This window comes from Oncorhynchus clarkii, chromosome 22 (assembly GCF_045791955.1).
Source record: "Oncorhynchus clarkii lewisi isolate Uvic-CL-2024 chromosome 22, UVic_Ocla_1.0, whole genome shotgun sequence".
Classification (NCBI taxonomy): Eukaryota; Metazoa; Chordata; class Actinopteri; order Salmoniformes; family Salmonidae; genus Oncorhynchus; species Oncorhynchus clarkii.
The window spans coordinates 29,507,153-29,524,683 of NC_092168.1; the positions used below are offsets into that span (position 1 = coordinate 29,507,153).

The window sequence follows — 17,531 nt, forward strand, 5'->3', positions numbered from 1 at the left end:
TACATATCAATGCATACACACAAACTATCTAGGTCAAATAGGGGAGAGGCGTTGCGCCGTGAGGTGTTGCTTTGGCGGTAGAATCAAGGAGAATTGGAATATTGTCCAAAAGAATGGAAAACGGAGCAAAGTAGAGTACAGTGATGAGAATGTCACTTCGTATCTTGTAGGAGTAAGGTTTGCAAATGAGGAGCAGCTGATCAAATTACCCATCTTGAGGAATCCATTTGAGATATTCAAACTGGTGGAGAGAATGCTGGGTAGAGTGAAGGCTGTGAGGATCACGAGATGTGGGATGGTTTTGATTTTGTGTGGTTGTGAGGATCAGAAGAAACGTGTGTTGTGTCTCACCCGATTTGATAAGTATGAAGTGTTGTGTGTGTCTCTTAGGAAAATGGTATGGTCTCTCCCTACTCAAGTATATTAACTACAGAGTCAGAGCATTTATCCCAAGACCAATGCAGTGTGATAACCGTAAAGCTTTTGATCATGTTTCAAGTGTTTTCAGAAGGGAGAAGCCAAGATGTCCAAGTTGTGGAAAAGATCATGTTATGTGTTATAAAAGTGATGAAAATGTGACATGTTGCAATTGTGGTGGGAACCATGAAGCCACGTCATTCAAATGCCCCACAAGGGTAAAAGAGAATGAGGTGGCCAAAGTCAGGGCTATCCAGAGCATATCATATGCAGCAACTGTTAAAATGGTTGAGGGTTGGAATGGTGCACTTGAAGAGTCCATGGTGGTGGATAGGAATTCACTGCAGGCTGCAGGGGTTGCCTTTCACCAGCAGGATCCTGACATTTTAAAGGTTACGAAGGTGGACTTGGCCAGGCTCTGTCGCAGCCGGCCGTACAATTGGCCTAGCGTCGTCCGGGTTAGGGAGGGTTTGGCCGGCAGGGATATCCTTGTCTCATCGCGCACAAGCGACTCCTGTGGCGGGCCGGGCGCAGTGCATGCTGACCAGGTCGCTAGGTGTATGGTGTTTCCTCCGACACATTGGTGCGGCTGGATTCCGGGTTGGATGCGCACTGTGTTAAGAAGCAGTGCGGCTTGGTTGGGTTGTGTTTTGGAGGACACATGGCTCTCGACCTTCACCTCTCCCGAGTCTGTACGGAGTTGCAGCGATGAGACAAGACAGTAACTATAACAATTGGATACCACGAAAAAGGGGTGAAAAAGGGATACAAAAAAAGGTGGACTTGGTGGCCTTTATAGCTATGGTGGTAAATGGCACTGCCAAGGTGGAGAGAAGGTCCAGGAAGGCAGAAATTATTGTGGAAGCGGCCAAGGAGTTACATGGAATATTATCACAAGCCGTACCACCCTCTCAGGCCCTAGAACCTGAGAAGGGAGATATGGAGAATTGGGAGTTATTTTTATTTGGGTGGAATAAGTTAATTTCACGTATGGATTTTCTTTTCTTTTTTACCTTGTTTTGATTTCAATGAATTCCAGTTGATGGTGGCAATACACCTTTCTGTGTTATAGTCCGCCAGAAAGCCCACAGAAGAAGAAACAAAACCAGCTAAACATTTTCTCTGCTTCTGTGTTGGAGGTTGCCTCTTGTAATGAACCTCATTGACTTATAATTGACTATCTGCGACTGCTCTTCTCTTTTGTTCACCTGGAAATTCCTAGTGCAGTGTATAAATAATTAATGTTACTTTGAAACAACAAAAATATGCCGTTTTCACTGTTATACAATCTGAAGTCTGGCAGGCACTATCGATTACGTTCGCTGTGACGTACGTACGTACGTTGTTTGACGAAGTCGGAAATGAATTGAAGCTTAGTGTTGGACATCAAAATAGTGAAATGCTTTAGTTTTCAAATCGTACCATTCAGTAACCTATAGCAGATATTCAGCTACACAGACTACCGATTCCGTTAACGATTGGCTAGTTACATTGCTTCGATCAGGATGGAGGTAAGTTTGGTCCAACGACATGTAACGTTAAGTGATTGTTGTTAGCTCGTCTGACTGGCTAGTAGCAGGTTTAGCTAACGTTAGTGTAGCTAGCTAGCTAACATAATAGTAATGACAACTAAATCGCCATTTAAAATAATATGCGATACTACACAACTGCTAACATGAAATGATAGTTAGACCTTGGCCAAGTTACTGGTCTAGCTAGCTATAAGGGCAATGTTAGCCATGGACAGCTATCCAACTGTTTCCTTATGTAGAAGTATTCACATGCTTCGGTATCACCAAAGGCAAAGATGGCTATCTAGATGAGATTAGCTACGTTATGCCTACTCATCGCTTTTGTAGTGTTTGCCTAGGCTGTAAATGTGAGATTGGTGTGTGTGCGTCATAGCGGTATATCCTGTTTTATGTAATTGTTTGTTTTCCACAACAGCAGGACACTGTCCCGGAGTCTGTGGCCTCACCACCTCCAGGTGCAGCAAAATCAAAGGTGCAGCACTCTCGAGTTCTCAGAAATACTATCCTTTCCACCACCACCCCATTCTTCCTTTACCAGTCTTACAGTATTTTGAAATGTCATGTACACTTTCTGTATCAATGATGTATACATGAATTGATTGGCCTTGGTGCTCATACTTTTGACAACTTTATAATATCAAAAGACTAGTACTGAGACCCTAAAATAATGCGTTCTATGTCTCACTGTTTGGTACCTCTGTCTCACTGTGTGTTACCTTTGTCTTACTGTTACCTCTATGAAGTTGGACACGTTGTCCAAGGATGACCTCATCAAGTTTGCCAAGAAGCAGATGGCTGCCATCCAGAAGATGAAGTCCAAATGTGCAGGTACATGATGCACCTGTCATTCACTGTTTAGATTCAAGGTGTAATTTGACGTGCACAAGTACAGTGAAATGCCTTTCTTACCAGCTCTAAACCCAGTGAAATGCCTTTCTTACCAGCTCTAAACCCAACAATTTCATAATCAATATCAATGTAGCACTAAAAATAACACAAAGTAGAACAAAAACACACGAGAAAGAGAAATAAGAAGAACAGGAGAAAGTAAGAAGCTATATACAGGGTCTGTTCCAATACCATAGTTACAATGTGCAGGGATACTGGAGTGATAGAGGTAGATATGTATAGGGGTAAGAGGACTAGGCATCAGGATGTATGATAAACAGTAGCAGCAGTGTAAATTATGATTGTATGTGTGTGTATAGAGTCAGTATAAATGTGTGTGCATGTTATTTGTGAGTTGGAGTGTCAGTGTGTGTAGAGTCCTGTGAGTGGGCATGGAGACAGTGCAAAAGTAAAAAGGGTCAACCATTGGTTTACTATTCAATGTTGTGATCGTTTATAATATCACTACAGTAGTAGGATTTCCTTTTTAATATTTTTTTGTCCTTTCTACTTCCCAATATTTTTTTCAGATTTGGAGAAGGAAGTTGACACCCTCAAGTCTCAGCCAACAGGCAATTCAGACGACTCCATAATACAGGTTGGTGGTCTGAAATTGTTACATGAGAAAATGAATATGCTGCTGCTGAAGTGCTTTGGGAGGGTTTGTAAGTCATGTGTCTTCCATTCTATTCTGTGGTAATCTGTTCTCCCAGGAGCTGACTGAGAGGATGAGTGCCTTGCTGCTGGAGAAGGCTGAGACCCAGCAGAGTGCAGTGTTGCTGCGGAAGGAGAATGAGAAGGTCAAGCAGTGGGAACAGGTGAACTGTAGTAGACCATGTTATCTGTCTGTGTAGGCCAGACCAGTGGTCACCTACCCTAGTCCTGGAGAGCTGCATGGTGTTTATCCTTTTGTTCCAGTTCTAACTTGATGTTTTCTGTTGAATATGGCCAGGATGCAGTAAGAAAACTGGCCACCCTGCAGGGAGAGTTGAACCAGGCCAAGGAAGACCACCAGGAAAAGATGGCCACTTTTGAGAAGACCATGCACGTATCCCAGGCCAAACATAAAGAAGAAGTCGAATTCTTTCAGAGGCTTCTGAGAGAGAAAGACGAGAGTGGCAGAGAGAAAGAGAGCGAAAGAGAGAAAGAAAAGCATAGGGAAAGAGAAAAGGAAGATACAAACGACAGTGTAGAAGCTGTTAGTCACAGCCTGGAGTCGCAGATCTTGAGTCTGCAGATGGAGCTAGCTGCAGCGGTGGAGCGAAGTGCCCAGGAGGCTGCAGTGCTGCAGGAGGACCACCAGAGGGCGCAGACAGAGGTTAGTTCAAAAGCAGTGTCCGAAACATTTCACAAAATGAATACCTTCACACGGTTGTAAGCCGATAGCTGACAAAGACCTTCTGGTTTAAATGTTGCAATACACTGTGTGTTTCTTTTTATTTTAGGCCCAGCAAGAAGTAGAGAACCTACGAGAAGAGTTGGCCCAGCATAGCATGCAACATGAAGAGGAGCTGAGAGCTCTGGAGGAGGACTTTGAGATGGAGAGAGAGAGACTGCTTCTCCTCCAAGAGGAGCTCAGTGAGCAGCTCGCTCTCAAAGACAGGTGGGTCCTACTGCTATACGTTGGTGTTGGACAAGATATTGGTGTTGGATGACATGAGATGAGTCACAGACTGTACACTAAAATGCTTTGAGTCACTTTAAAAAGTGCTTAATTAATCAAATTTTCTTCCTCTTCTTATGACAGTTTCTTGCAGGATGTGCAGGAGGAAGAGGAGGAGCCTAGCGGCCGCAGCTCGGGAATTGCCAGGATGTTGGAGCTGTCTGGTTTAAGTCAGATTGATGCCAGTGATGGAGAGACGGAGACTGGACAGCTTCGATCCGCCTTGGAGGACCTGCAATCCCAGAATACAATGCTGCAAGACGAACTGACCTTCTTGGGCAATGTGAAGACTCAACTGGAGGCGGAGCTTGAGAGGATGAGGGAGGAGTTTCAGACAGAGAAGGAGGAGCTAGAATTTAAGATCGATGAGTTGCTGATGACCCGGGAGGGTGCGACCCCTGACCTGAATATGACCCCTTACCGAGACCCTCTGAGCCCGGCAACTCCCAAGTGTGACCTTCAGGAGGTTCCAGCCCTTACTCAGCTCCAGCAGAGTGGGCCACAGAGAGAACCAGCGTACAACCTGCCTGCCAGCTCTGCTAGCCCCTCCAGCCCTTTCCCTGACACAGACCACCAGAGTTTGACCCTGGAAGAACAGCAGAGACTGATCCTAGAGGTTCAGGAGCTGAGGACCCAGTGTGAGACCTTAGCTAGAAAGAATACCCAGGCGGTGGGTGAATGTGAGTCTCTAGCCAAAGAGAGGTGCCAGGCAGTGGATGAATGTGAGTACCTAGCCAGAGAGAGGGGGCAGGCGGTGGCTGAGTGCGAACACACCAGAGACATCCTGAGAGGCCTGGAGACTGAGCTAGGTCAGAGGACTGGGGACTTCGTCAGACAATATGAAGCTATGAAGGAACAGGGGGCGTCAGCGATCCAGGAGCTACAGGAGAGAGTCAGAGGGCTAACTGAGGAGAGAGAGAGTCTGGTAGAGAAGTTGAGACTGCTGAATGAAGACAGAGAATGCCTATTGGAGGAGGTCCAGGGCCTGGAGAAGAGGCTGGAGAGCTTCTTGGAGCAGACACAGGCAGCCGAGGGGCTGAAGGAGCAGCTGCAGACATCTCTGGAGGAGAAGACAGAATTAGCTCTCGAGTTTAAGACCTCTCTGGAGGAGAAGACTGTGTTAGCCTCTGAGCTAAAGGCCTCTCTTGAGGAGAAGACTGTGTTAGCCTCTGAGCTAAAGGCCTCTCTTGAGGAGCAGACAGCGTTAACCCTCGAGCTAAAGGCTTCAGTGGAGGATCTGAGCAGGCAGAATGGGGAGATCCTCTCTCAGCTACAGATGAAGGAGAGTGCTGTTCAGGAGTTGGAGGATTCACTCAATGTGGTGAGCACAGAGAGGGACCAAACACTGTCAGCACTGCAGGAGAGAGAGATGGAGGTGGTGAGGCTGAGGGAGGTGGAGGGGAGGCAAGGCCAAAGAGAAAGGGTGGCTGAGCTACAGGCTCGTATAGAGGAGCTGGAGAAGGAGAGGAGCCTGCTGAAGAGCAGCCTAGGGGAGGTGCAGGGGAGCCCAGGGGAGGAGGTGGAGGAGCTACAGGCTCGTATAGAGGAGCTGGAGAAGGAGAGGAGCCTGCTGAAGAGCAGCCTAGGGGAGGTGCAGGGGAGCCCAGGGGAGGAGGTGGAGGAGCTACAGGCTCGTATAGAGGAGCTGGAGAAGGAGAGGAGCCTGCTGAAGAGCAGCCTAGGGGAGGTGCAGGGGAGCCCAGGGGAGGAGGTGGAGGAGCTACAGGCTCGTATAGAGGAGCTGGAGAAGGAGAGGAGCCTGCTGAAGAGCAGCCTAGGGGAGGTGCAGGGGAGCCCAGGGGAGGAGGTGGAGGAGCTGCAGGCTTGTGTAGAGGAGCTTGAAAAGGAGAGGAACCTCCTGAAGTGTAATCTGGGGGAGCTGGTGGGAGATACTGAAGCTCTACAGAGAGACCTGGTAGAGATGAAACTTGCCAATGAGAAGATGAGAACAGAGAATCAGGAATTATTGGCCCAGGTCAGCAACGCTACAGAGACACTGGCAGACAAAGAGAGGGAGCAGAAGGTGGGAGGAGAGACTGAGAGAGCGGAGAAGGAAAAACAAGAGGAGAGGAGAGCGCTACAACAGCAGCTAACAGAAAAAGACAAAGTCATATCCCAGCTGAAGAGTGAGATGGCTGTCCTGCAGGTGAGTGCTTCTTCTGTCAGTGTCTTCAAGTTTACTGGATTACAATTTATTTATTTTTTTGCCTCAAGCTATAGTTTGTTACAGTGACTGCTGAGGTATTTTTCATTAGTTCTACAGACTGACTTTTCCTCTCCCTCCACCTCCCTGTCTCTCCCCCCACCAGTCTACAGCCTCCACTGTCTCAGAGGAGAAGACAGCCATAGAGTTCACTGAGAAAATCGGTACGTTCCTAATTACTACTGTAATGGAGAGGTCCAGAACAGGGAACTGGGATACTATGACCAGTAAACACAGATGGGCAGTACTAACAGTGTCATGCTTGTTTTATTATTTCTAGGTGATTTTATTAAGCTCATATAAGAATGACAGATACAAAGTGCCAATCATTAGGGGATTCTGATACTGCCAATGATCTATGTGTGATGATGTCTCTGTGCCCTCTTTTGATTCCATCCCTTCATCACAGCCCTGCTGGAGAAGGAAAGCAAAGAGAAGGATAAGAGGATGAATAAGATCAAGGCGGTGGCTGTGAAAGCCAGGAAGGAGCTGGACACCAGCAGGAAAGAGGCTGTGTCTCTGAAGGAGGAAGTGGAGGTGTTGAAGGCTGAGCGAGAGAAAGTGACCAGCTCAATGAAAGACATCATTCATGGAGCAGAGGGATACAAGGTACTACTCACCCCGGATACTGACCCCTGACCCCTATGTATTGGTATTGTAACACCTGACCCCTATGTATTGTTAGGGAAACATCACCCCTGATACCGAGCCCTGATCCCTATGTATTGGTAGGGGAAACATCACCCCTGATACCGAGCCCTGACCCCTATGTATTGTTAGGGAAACATCACCCCTGATACCGAGCCCTGACCCCTATGTATTGGTAGGGGAAACATCACCCCTGATACCGAGCCCTGACCCCTATGTATTGGTAGGGGAAACATCACCCCTGATACCGAGCCCTGACCCCTTACTGAGTCTCTACCTCATACGGAAGGAATAACACAGACATCAATAGTGAATTGCTTGTTAATAAGCTGTTGGTACAAATCTGAAGAGATTGTTCATGCAAATAATGAAGTGGCATTTTCCCTTGATTGTTGGCCAGGGCTGCTATTGCTAAGTGCGTGTGCTCAATAAGGAGCTTTCTGTTTGTTTCAGTTAGTAATGCACAACAGCCACATTAAATGGGGTCAGACGGTTGTCTTTATGATTTGGCTTTGTAAGCCATTAGAGATCAAATCACTCTGCCCAGTTTAATGAGAGTTCTGTCCCAGACCTGAATGGATGGATGTCACTGTGTAGAACAGGCAGCTTGATATAGTATGTGTTATTCTGCATTAAACTGAATGCCTCGATACCTACTCAATAATGAATGTGTTTAATATTACATTTGTGTGTGTTTTACAGAACTTACAGTTGGACTACGACAGACAGACAGAGCAGCTGGATAAGGAGAGAGAGAAGGTGGAGGGAGCTGAGAAACAGATCTCCGAGCTGACCAAACGACTCAACACCGCCGTACAACAGGTAACACACACACACACACACACACACACACACACACAGGCCCACAAACAAACCATGTTCAGTCTTCCAGCATGCTCAACTAGACTGACAATTTCCCCCTCAGTACAAATATAAACTGTCCATTTGTGAATTATTTCCATTCCACTTGTAATGATTCTCACCCTCCATTACTTCACTAGAAAAACAGGAGGAGGTATGTAAATAAACCGGTGTCTCCTTCCATCTGGTGTTGTAGCGTTGTGTCTACTGAGTGAGGAACATGCTGGTCATGGCTGTATGAGCTGACAGCTCACCTGGGACAATGCAGACTGGAAGTACAGACAGTCAAGTGTCTGAGACTTCCCTGGATGTCTTTGTTAGATATGTTGAAGACTATTCTATATCCCTTGCTGGCTGATTATATGGCCAAGGGGACTGGGGATTGTCAAGAACTCGAGAGTGAAGTTTTCTTAAATGTGTGTTGTTCTGTGTGTCCAGCATGAGCAGCTGTGGTCGGAGAGAGAGGACCTGATGACTGGAGTGGAGACGCTGAGGAGCACGGTGAGACAGATGGAAGGACAGACAGCAGAGCTGCACAGGCAGACAGACACCCTGAACAGAGACCATCAGGCTGAGAGACTACTGAAGGAACAAAAGACAAAGGTGTGTGTGTGTGTGTGTGTGTGTGTGTGTGTGTGTGTGTGTGTGTGTGTGTGTGTGTGTGTGTGTGTGTGTGTGTGTGTGTGCACAGTGTTAACTGTGTTTGTCTCTCCAGGAGCTGTCGTCGTTGCAGAAGGAGGTAGAGGAGTTGACCGCTCAGCTCCGCAGACAGAAGCAGCAGTCTCAGCAGACTGCACGGGAGCTGGAGCAGCTACGCAAGGTACACACACACACAGCATGGCCACTGAAATAAAGAGCTGGTGAAGCCCTTCCTTCTAACCCTCACTGAGACACTGAGAGTTGTGTGTTGTGTTGCCTCTAGTCCTACAAAACAACGCTGACTCTAGAACGATGTCAAAATAACATTTTACCCTCAAGCACTGGAAGCTGCTTTCCCATTACTCATACTAAGATGTGTGTAGAAACATGATTCAGTGTGTGTATGTTGTGGTGCAGTGGGTATCCGTTGTGAATGTGTTTTTGTCCAGGAGGCCCAGCAGAGCTCGTTGTTGGACATGGAGATGGCAGACTATGAACGCCTGGTCAAAGAACTCAACACCAACCTGTCAGAGAAGGACGTGTGTGTGGAGGAGCTGAAAACACAGATACACACACACACTCAGAAAGAAGACACACTCAACCAGGAGATTGGTACGCAGACATTTCTACATTTGAGTCATTTAGCAGACGCTCTTATCCAGAGTGACTTACAGTAGTGAACGTATACATTTCAATACATTTTTTTGTACTGGTCCCCTGTGGGAATCGAACCCACAACCCCGGAGCTTCCATGCTCTACCAACTGAACTACACAGGACAGTTATCACACCAATCCCTACCATTCGCCCAACTGACATAGTTCTCTTACAACTAACCTATTAAAACTGAACTAAATCGGGTCACAGTAGATCAAAATCCTTTGTTTCTATAATGGGTTTCATTCATTAAAATGATGTCTTTCAATGCATTTCTGTATTATTGAATTCCTGAAACCTGTGTGATCCCCCAGAGGGTCTGAAGTCCCAGCTGGACCAGGGGGAGGACAAGAGCGCCAAGATGAAACAGCTGCTGGTGAAAACCAAGAAAGATCTGGCGGACGCCAAGCGACAGGTCAGACTCCAGGGATCACAGTGTTGTGTTCCTCTTACTGCGTTCCCCTGTGTGTGACGTCACTGCTGTATTATAATGAGTGTTGGCAGTGTTATGTTAATACATTGTAGTAGTCTAGTTGGTGTTGCCTTAGAAACACTTACATTGTAGTGTGTGTGTGTTTGTGCAGGAAGCCTCTCAGATGATGACCCTGGCCTCTCTGAAGGGAGAACTGGAGACCCACCAACAGGAGCTAGAGAACAGTAAGATCCAGTGCTGTGACCTGTCTGGGGAGCGCCACCGGCTGCATGAGCAGCTGAGGACTCTGACGGAACAACAGCAGAGAACAAGCAGCACCCTGCAACACCGACTGACCTCACTACAGCAGGAGTTCAACACTGCCCAGGTATACCCGCATACAAACGCACGTACGCACACACGAACATGCACACATTTGGTTTTTCTCTCTTTCATCTCATCCTCTCTCTCCGTTCCTACCTCTCTCTTCCCCCCCCTTTCCACCCTGAACCCCATCTTCCTCGCTCTCCTCTCCACCTCTGTCTGGACCTAACTGAACCCCTCTCCCACTCTCCTCTCTCCACCTCTGTCTGGACCTAGCTCAACCCCTCTCCCTCTCGCCCTCTCTCCACCTCTGTCTGGACCTAGCTCAACCCCTCTCCCACTCTCCTCTCTCCACCTCTGTCTGGACCTAGCTCAACCCCTCTCCTCTCTCTGGACCTAGCTCAACCTCTCTCCCTCTCTCCACCTCTGTCTGGACCTAGCTCAACCCCTCTCCCTCTCTCCACCTCTGTCTGGACCTAGCTCAACCCCTCTCCTCTCTCCACCTCTGTCTGGACCTAGCTCAACCTCTCTCCCTCTCTCCACCTCTGTCTGGACCTAGCTCAACCCCTCTCCCTCTCTCCACCTCTGTCTGGACCTAGCTCAACCTCTCTCCACCTCTGTCTGGACCTAGCTCAACCCCTCTCCCTCTCTCCACCTCTGTCTGGACCTAGCTCAACGCCTCTCCCACTCTCCTCTCTCCACCTCTGTCTGGACCTAGCTCAACCCCACTCTCCTCTCCACCTCTATCTGGACCTAGCTCAACCCCTCTCCCACTCTCCTCTCCCTCTCTCCACCTCTGTCTGGACCTAGCTCAACCCCTCTCCCACTCTCCTCTCTCCCTCTTTCCACCTCTGTCTGGACCTAGCTCAACCCCTCTCCCACTCTCCCTCTCTCCACCCCTGTCTGGACCTAGCTCAACCCCTCTCCCACTCTCCTCTCTCCCGCTCCATACCCTCTTTTAGCTCAGCTCAGTCAGTAGAAATAGCTTCATGGATTTCCCATCAGTAGAGTTTGAGTGTGCAGCTTTTCTAAATGGTTGAAACCAAATCTTATTATTATTACCCTGGGGTCTAGTGGGTGATAATGAATGGTACGGTCTGGCTCCACGGTAGAGGAAGTGCTGCTGGGTTGTCTACCTCTGGGACCTACACACTAACACTGTACTATTCATTACAATATATAATCATTCACTCTCACACACACATACACTATACAGCAGGGGTTGGCAATAGGCGGGCCCAATTTTTTGGGGAGGGGGTTTTGTTTGCAGAAGAAAAGAAAGACTGTAAAATCACCAGGAATTCAGCAAAAAAAAAAATTATCAAAGAGACGTGATCATGTCTCAATGTAATCAGGATATTACATTTTATTTTTTATTTTTTTTGAATGCAATCTCTTTTTGGGCTTAGTTGTGGTCAATTTGCAGTGTACACATTTATTATTTTTATTTTATTTTCACCTTTATTTAACCAGGTAGGCCAGTTGAGAACAAGTTCTCATTTACAACTGCGACCTGGCCAAGACAAAGCAGAGTTACACATGAGATAAACAAACGTACAGTCAATAACACAATAGAAAAGTCTATATACAGTGTGTGCAAATGAGGTAAGATTAGGGAGGTAAGACAATAAATAGGCCATAGTGGCGAAATAATGACAATTTAGCAATTAAACACTGGAGTGATGGATGTGCAGAAGATGAATGTGCAAGTAGAGATACTGGGGTGTAAAGGAGCAAAAAAATAAATAACAATATGGGGATGAGGTAGTTGGATGGGCTATTTACAGATGGGCTATGTACAGCTGCAATTATCTGTAAGCTGCTCTGACAGCTGATGCTTAAAATTAGTGAGCGAGATATGAGTCTCCAGCTTCAGTGATTTTTGCAATTCGTTCCAGTCATTGGCAGCAGAGAACTGGAAGGAAAGGCAGCCAAAGGAGGAATTGGCTTTGGGGGTGACCAGTGAAATATACCTGCTGGAGCGCGTGCTATGGGAGGGTGCTGCTATGGTGACCAGTGAGCTGAGATAAGGCGGGGCTTTACCTAGCAAATGCTTATAGATGACCTGGAGACAGTGGGTTTGGCGACGAATATGAAGCGAGGGCCAGCCAACGAGAGCATACAGGTCGCAATGGTGGGTACTATAAGGGGCTTTGGTGACAACGGATGGCACTGTGATAGAATGCATCCAATTTGCTGAGTAGAGTGTTGGAGGCTATTTTGTAAATGACATCGCCAAAGTCAAGGATCGGTAGGATAGTCAGTTTTACGAGGGTATGTTTAGCAGCATGAGTGAAGGTTGCTTTGTTGCGAAATGGGAAGCCGATTCTAGATTTAATTTTGGATTGGAGATGGTTAATGTGAGTCTGGAAGGAGAGTTTGCAGTCTAACCAGACACCTAGGTATTTGTAGTTGTCCACATATTCTAAGTCAGAACCGTCCAGAGTAGTGATGCTAGTCGGGCGGGCGGGTGTGGGCAGTGATCGGTTGAAGAGCATGCATTTAATTTTACTAGCATTTAAGAGCAGTTGGAGGCTACAGAAGGAGTGTTGTATGGCATTGAAGCTTGTTTGGAGGTTTATTAGCACAGTGTCCAAAGAAGGGCCAGATGTATACAGAATGGTATCGTCTGCGTAGAAGTGGATCAGAGAATCACCAGCAGCAAGAGCGACATCGTTGATGTATACAGAGAAAAGAGTCAGCCGAGAGTTGAACCCTGTGGCACCCCCATAGAGACTGCCAGAGGTCCGGACAACAGGCCCTCCGATTTGACACACTGAACTCTATCTGAGAAGTAGTTGGTGAACCAGCCGAGGCAGTCATTTCAGAAACCAAGGCTGTTGAGTCTGCCGATAAGAATGAGGTGATTGACAGTCGAAAGCCTTGGCCAGGTCGATGAATACGGCTGCACAGTATTGTCTTTTATCGATGGTGGTTATGATATCATTTAGGACCTTGAGTGTGGCTGAGGAGCACCCATGACCAGCTCGGAAACCAGATTGCATAGCGGAGAAGGTACGGTGGGATTCAAAATGGTCGATGATCTGTGTGTTAACTTGGCTTTCGAAGACCTTAGAAAGGCAGGGTAGGATAGATATAGGCCTGTAGCAGTTTGGGTCTAGAGGGTCTCCCCCTTTGAAGAGGGGGATGACCTTGGCAGCTTAACAATCTTTGGGGATCTCAGACGATACGAAAGAGGTTGAACAGAATAGTAATAGGGGTTGCAACAATTGCGGCGGATAATTTTCGAAAGAGAGGGTCCAGATTGTCTAGACCTGCTGATTTGCAGGGGTCCCGATTTTGCCGCTCTTTCAGAACATCAGCTGTTTGGATTTGGGTGAAGGAGAAATGGGGGAGGCTTGGGCAAGTTGCTGTGGGAGGTGGAGGGCTGTTGACCGGGGGAGGGGTAGACAGATGGAAAGCATGGCCAGCCGTAGAATAATGCTTATTGAAATTCTCAATTATAGTGAATTTATCGGTGGTGAGTGTTTCCTAGCCTCAGTGCGGTGGGCAGCTGGGAGGAGGTGCTCTTATTCTCCATGGACTTTAGTGTCCCATAACTTTTTGGAGTTTGTGCTACAGGATGCACATTTCTGTTTGATAAAGCTAGCCTTTGCTTTCCTAACTTCCCTGAAAAGTTGCATATCGTAGGGGCTATTCGATGCTAATGCAGAACGCCACAGGATGTTTTTGTGATGGTCAAGGGCAGTCCGGTCTGGAGAGAACCAATGGCTATGTCTATTCCTGGTTCTAAATTTTTTAAACGGGGCATGCTTATTTAAGATGGTGAGGAAAGCACTTCTAAAGAACAACCAGGTATCCTCTACTGACGGAAGGAGGTCAATATCCTTCCAGGATACTCAGATTATAATGACAGTGCCGACAGAAAGTATTTATACCCCTTGACTTATTCCACATTTTGTTGCCTGAATTCAAAATGGTTGAAATGTTTTTTCTCTCACCTATCTAGACAAAACCCAGTAATGTTAAAGTGAAAGCATGTTTTTAGACACGTTTGTTAATTTATTGACAATTAAATACAGAAATATCTCATTTCCATAAGTATTCACTCCCCTGAGTCAATACTTTGTAGAAGCACCTTTGGCAGCGATTACAGCTGTGTATTTCTGGGTAATTCTCTAAAAGCGTTCTCACCTGGATTATGCAACATTTGCCCATTTTATTATTTTCAAAATAATTCAAACTCTGTCAGATTGGTTGTTGATCATTATTAGACAGCCATCTTTAGGACTTTCCAAAGATTTTCATGTAGATTTAAGTCACAGCTGTAACTCGGCCACTGAGGAAGATTCACTGTCTTCTTGATAAGCAACTCCAGTGTAGACTTGGCCTTGTGTTTTTAGGTTATTGTCCTGCTGAAAGGTGAATTCATCTCCCCTTTTTCCTCTAGGTTTTTGCCTGTGCTTAGCTCCATTTGGTTTCTTTTTATCCTGAAAGACTCCCCAGTCCTTACTATTACAAGCAAACCCATCACATTATGGAGCCACCACTTTGCTTGAAAAAATGGAGAGTGGTACTCTGTAATGTGTTTGGGGCAAATCCAACACAAACACAACACTTTATATTCTGGACAAAAAGTGAATTGCTTTGCCACATTTTTTTCAGTATTACTTTAGTGCCTTGTTGCATGTTTTAGAATATATGTTTTATTCTGAACAGGCTTCTTTTTCACTCTGTCAATTAGGTTAGTATGGTGGAGTTGTTGTTGATCCATCATCAGTTTTCTCCTGCCACAGCCATTAAACTCTAACTGTTTTTAAGTCACCATTGGCCTCATGGTGAAATCCTTCAGCGGTTTCCTTCCTCCAACAACTGAGTGATGAAGGGCGCCTGTATCTTTCTAGTGATTGGGTGTGTTGATAAGCCATCCAAAGTGTCATTAATAACTTCACCGTCCTCAAAGAGATATTCGATGCCTGCTTTTTAAATGTTTGCTTATCTACAAATAGGTGCCCTTCTTTGTGAGGCATTGGAAAACCTCCCTGGTCTTTGTGGTTGAACCTGTGTTTGAAATTCAGTACTCAATTGAGGGACCTTACAATTGTCTGTATTTGTGGGGTACACAGATGAGGTAGTCATTCAAAAATCATGTTAAACACTATTATTGCACACAGAGTGAGTCCATGCAACTTATTGTGTGTTGTTAAGCAAGTTTCTACTCCTGAATTTATTCAGACTTGCCATAATAAAGGGTTTGAATACTTATTGACTCAAGACATTTCAGCTTTTCATTTGTTATTAATTTATAAACATTTGCAAAAAGATAATTCCACTTTGGCACTGTATGTTCCAGCCCTCGACCATTTGCTCTGACATAAACTGTCTCGATGCTGAATGTAGTTGCCTACCCCTGCTATACACTGTCATATTTCTAGCTGCTGATCTGCAGAAACACACCTAATTACACTTCAGTGTGAAAATAGAGATACCGGTAGCACGTAATATGTTTGCCTACAAACAGTTTGTTAAGCATTTTAATTAATTACAACTTCAATCAATGTGTGATGTGTATTCTGTTTCCAGGCTGAGCTGTCATTTGTCACTACTGAGTTTGACAGCTATAAGGTCAGAGTTCACAATGTCCTCAAACAGCAGAAGAACAAGAGTTCGGCCCAGAGTGACGGACACGCCACCAAACAGGAGAGGTATAGCTACAGATGCTGTTTGTGTGTGTTATATGGTGACATTTGATGTGTGTTATATGATGATAATGTGTGTGACAGAGAGCAGATGGAGTCCATGGTGGACCAGTATAAAGCCAAGCTGCAGGACAGTCAGCAGAGTCTGGCATTGAGCACTGCAGAGTTCCAACAGCTCCAGATGGAACACGACACACTGCTGGAACGACACAACAAGATACTGCAGGAGACCGTCACTAAAGAGGCCGAACTCAGAGAGCGGTGTGTGGAGGAGTAACCTTGCCTGAAGACTTGTATTAGCTCCCAGAGCTCATGCCTTTAGCTCAGTGGGTTAACGTTTCCCATCTCTCCTTTATCTTCCTCCAGACTCCTGTCTCTCCAGGCAGAGAGTATGTCGCTGCGGACAGAGCTTGCCCAGACGGTGGGTCAACTTACCTCCCAGGCTGACGCCCAACGCTCAGGGTTCCGGGAGCAGATCCGCCACCTTCAGGACGAACACAGAACTACAGTAGAGACCCTGCAGAACCAGATGACCCGGCTGGAGAACCAACTATTCACATTGCAGAGCCAGACCGGTAAGACCAGAGAGGCTGAGGATTGGGTTGAGAGTGGGAAAGAATAGAGTGCGGTTCTGGAGAGGCAAAGAGAGGAGGGGGGTGAGTGAGAAGGGGATGGAGACCAGGGGAAGGGTAGAGAGAGGGGTTGTGAGTTGAGCATGAGAGAGCAGAGCTGATAGACCTTATATCACCTTCCACACAGGGGCCCTCTGGAGCCTCTCGGTGTAAACACACACTCCATCTATCTCTCTACCTTTTCATCTTACTCGTCTAGTGTGGTAGTGCAGCTGTTTAGAGATGGGAGAGAGAGCTGAGTGAGAGGGGACTTCCTTCATCTCAGCCTGGCCAGGTGTTAGTGTGAAGGCTACAAAGAGCCCATCCAGCCTTAACCAGCCCTGCTCTGCCCGCCCCTCTGGGTAGCACCAGCACACTGGCATCTGGAGAGCCTGGTCGTTAGTGCCACCCTAACACAAAAGTTGGGCGCAGTTGCACTTCTGGAGACAGCAAGGCTGGATCCCTTCTTATAATCAGATAGAACTTCTGCTTCTTGTCTCTCTTCCTTCATCTGCACTGAACCTTAAACGGTTTAAGATTTGATTGAATCTTGAAGTGAAAATTGTTAACTTCAAGTGCAAGTTAAGGTCAAGAGGTTCCAGAGAGACTCCACCACTGTGGGTGTTCTCTAGGGTGTGAAGAGCAGGGCGGGCTGCAGGTGGTTCTACCCACAAGTCTCTCACTCTCTCTGTCCATCAATCAGACATCAGACACCCGCCCTTGTCTCTCACACAGATACACACACCTACCAATATGAAGTCCGCTCTTTTTCAGCAGTTATTTTTATCATCCTCAGTTCATTAACTTATCTAAGCCCTGTATGCTTCTTGATTTCACAACAGCACCCTCTCAAGGTGAAGTAGGGAATTACATTGTTGCACTCTGCCCGACTAGATATGTGTTGTCTTACTCTCTCTCCACCGTCCAGCTCCAGTCCAGACCAGTCGTAAGCCAGTGGTGGACCGCCGGACTGTGGACCAGGGGGCGATGGGGGGGCTGGGCCTCAGTGACCTACAG

General features: G+C 46.6%; 1 protein-coding gene across 3 annotated transcripts in view; it reads left to right on the forward strand.

Moving 5' to 3' along the window:
* The first annotated feature begins 1,741 nt into the window (after positions 1 to 1,741).
* LOC139380745 (GRIP and coiled-coil domain-containing protein 2-like) overlaps positions 1,742 to 17,531 on the forward strand; it is a 24,407-nt gene continuing 8,617 nt past the window's right edge. Inside the window, exons 1-20 of one of the 3 annotated variants that reach the window (XM_071123727.1) lie at positions 1,742 to 1,928; positions 2,365 to 2,421; positions 2,693 to 2,777; positions 3,368 to 3,435; positions 3,551 to 3,655; positions 3,790 to 4,155; positions 4,283 to 4,440; positions 4,585 to 6,646; positions 6,810 to 6,867; positions 7,113 to 7,312; positions 8,054 to 8,173; positions 8,651 to 8,815; positions 8,928 to 9,032; positions 9,301 to 9,463; positions 9,822 to 9,922; positions 10,092 to 10,307; positions 15,788 to 15,909; positions 15,988 to 16,164; positions 16,270 to 16,478; positions 17,443 to 17,531. The exon at positions 17,443 to 17,531 is cut by the window's right edge and continues 118 nt beyond it. In XM_071123727.1, the coding sequence (XP_070979828.1) occupies positions 1,923 to 1,928; positions 2,365 to 2,421; positions 2,693 to 2,777; positions 3,368 to 3,435; positions 3,551 to 3,655; positions 3,790 to 4,155; positions 4,283 to 4,440; positions 4,585 to 6,646; positions 6,810 to 6,867; positions 7,113 to 7,312; positions 8,054 to 8,173; positions 8,651 to 8,815; positions 8,928 to 9,032; positions 9,301 to 9,463; positions 9,822 to 9,922; positions 10,092 to 10,307; positions 15,788 to 15,909; positions 15,988 to 16,164; positions 16,270 to 16,478; positions 17,443 to 17,531 (4,632 nt within the window). In that variant the 5' untranslated portion in view covers positions 1,742 to 1,922. The remainder of the gene's footprint in view (positions 1,929 to 2,364; positions 2,422 to 2,692; positions 2,778 to 3,367; positions 3,436 to 3,550; positions 3,656 to 3,789; positions 4,156 to 4,282; positions 4,441 to 4,584; positions 6,647 to 6,809; positions 6,868 to 7,112; positions 7,313 to 8,053; positions 8,174 to 8,650; positions 8,816 to 8,927; positions 9,033 to 9,300; positions 9,464 to 9,821; positions 9,923 to 10,091; positions 10,308 to 15,787; positions 15,910 to 15,987; positions 16,165 to 16,269; positions 16,479 to 17,442) is intronic. The other 2 variants (XM_071123729.1, XM_071123728.1) reach the window with 2 other exon arrangements.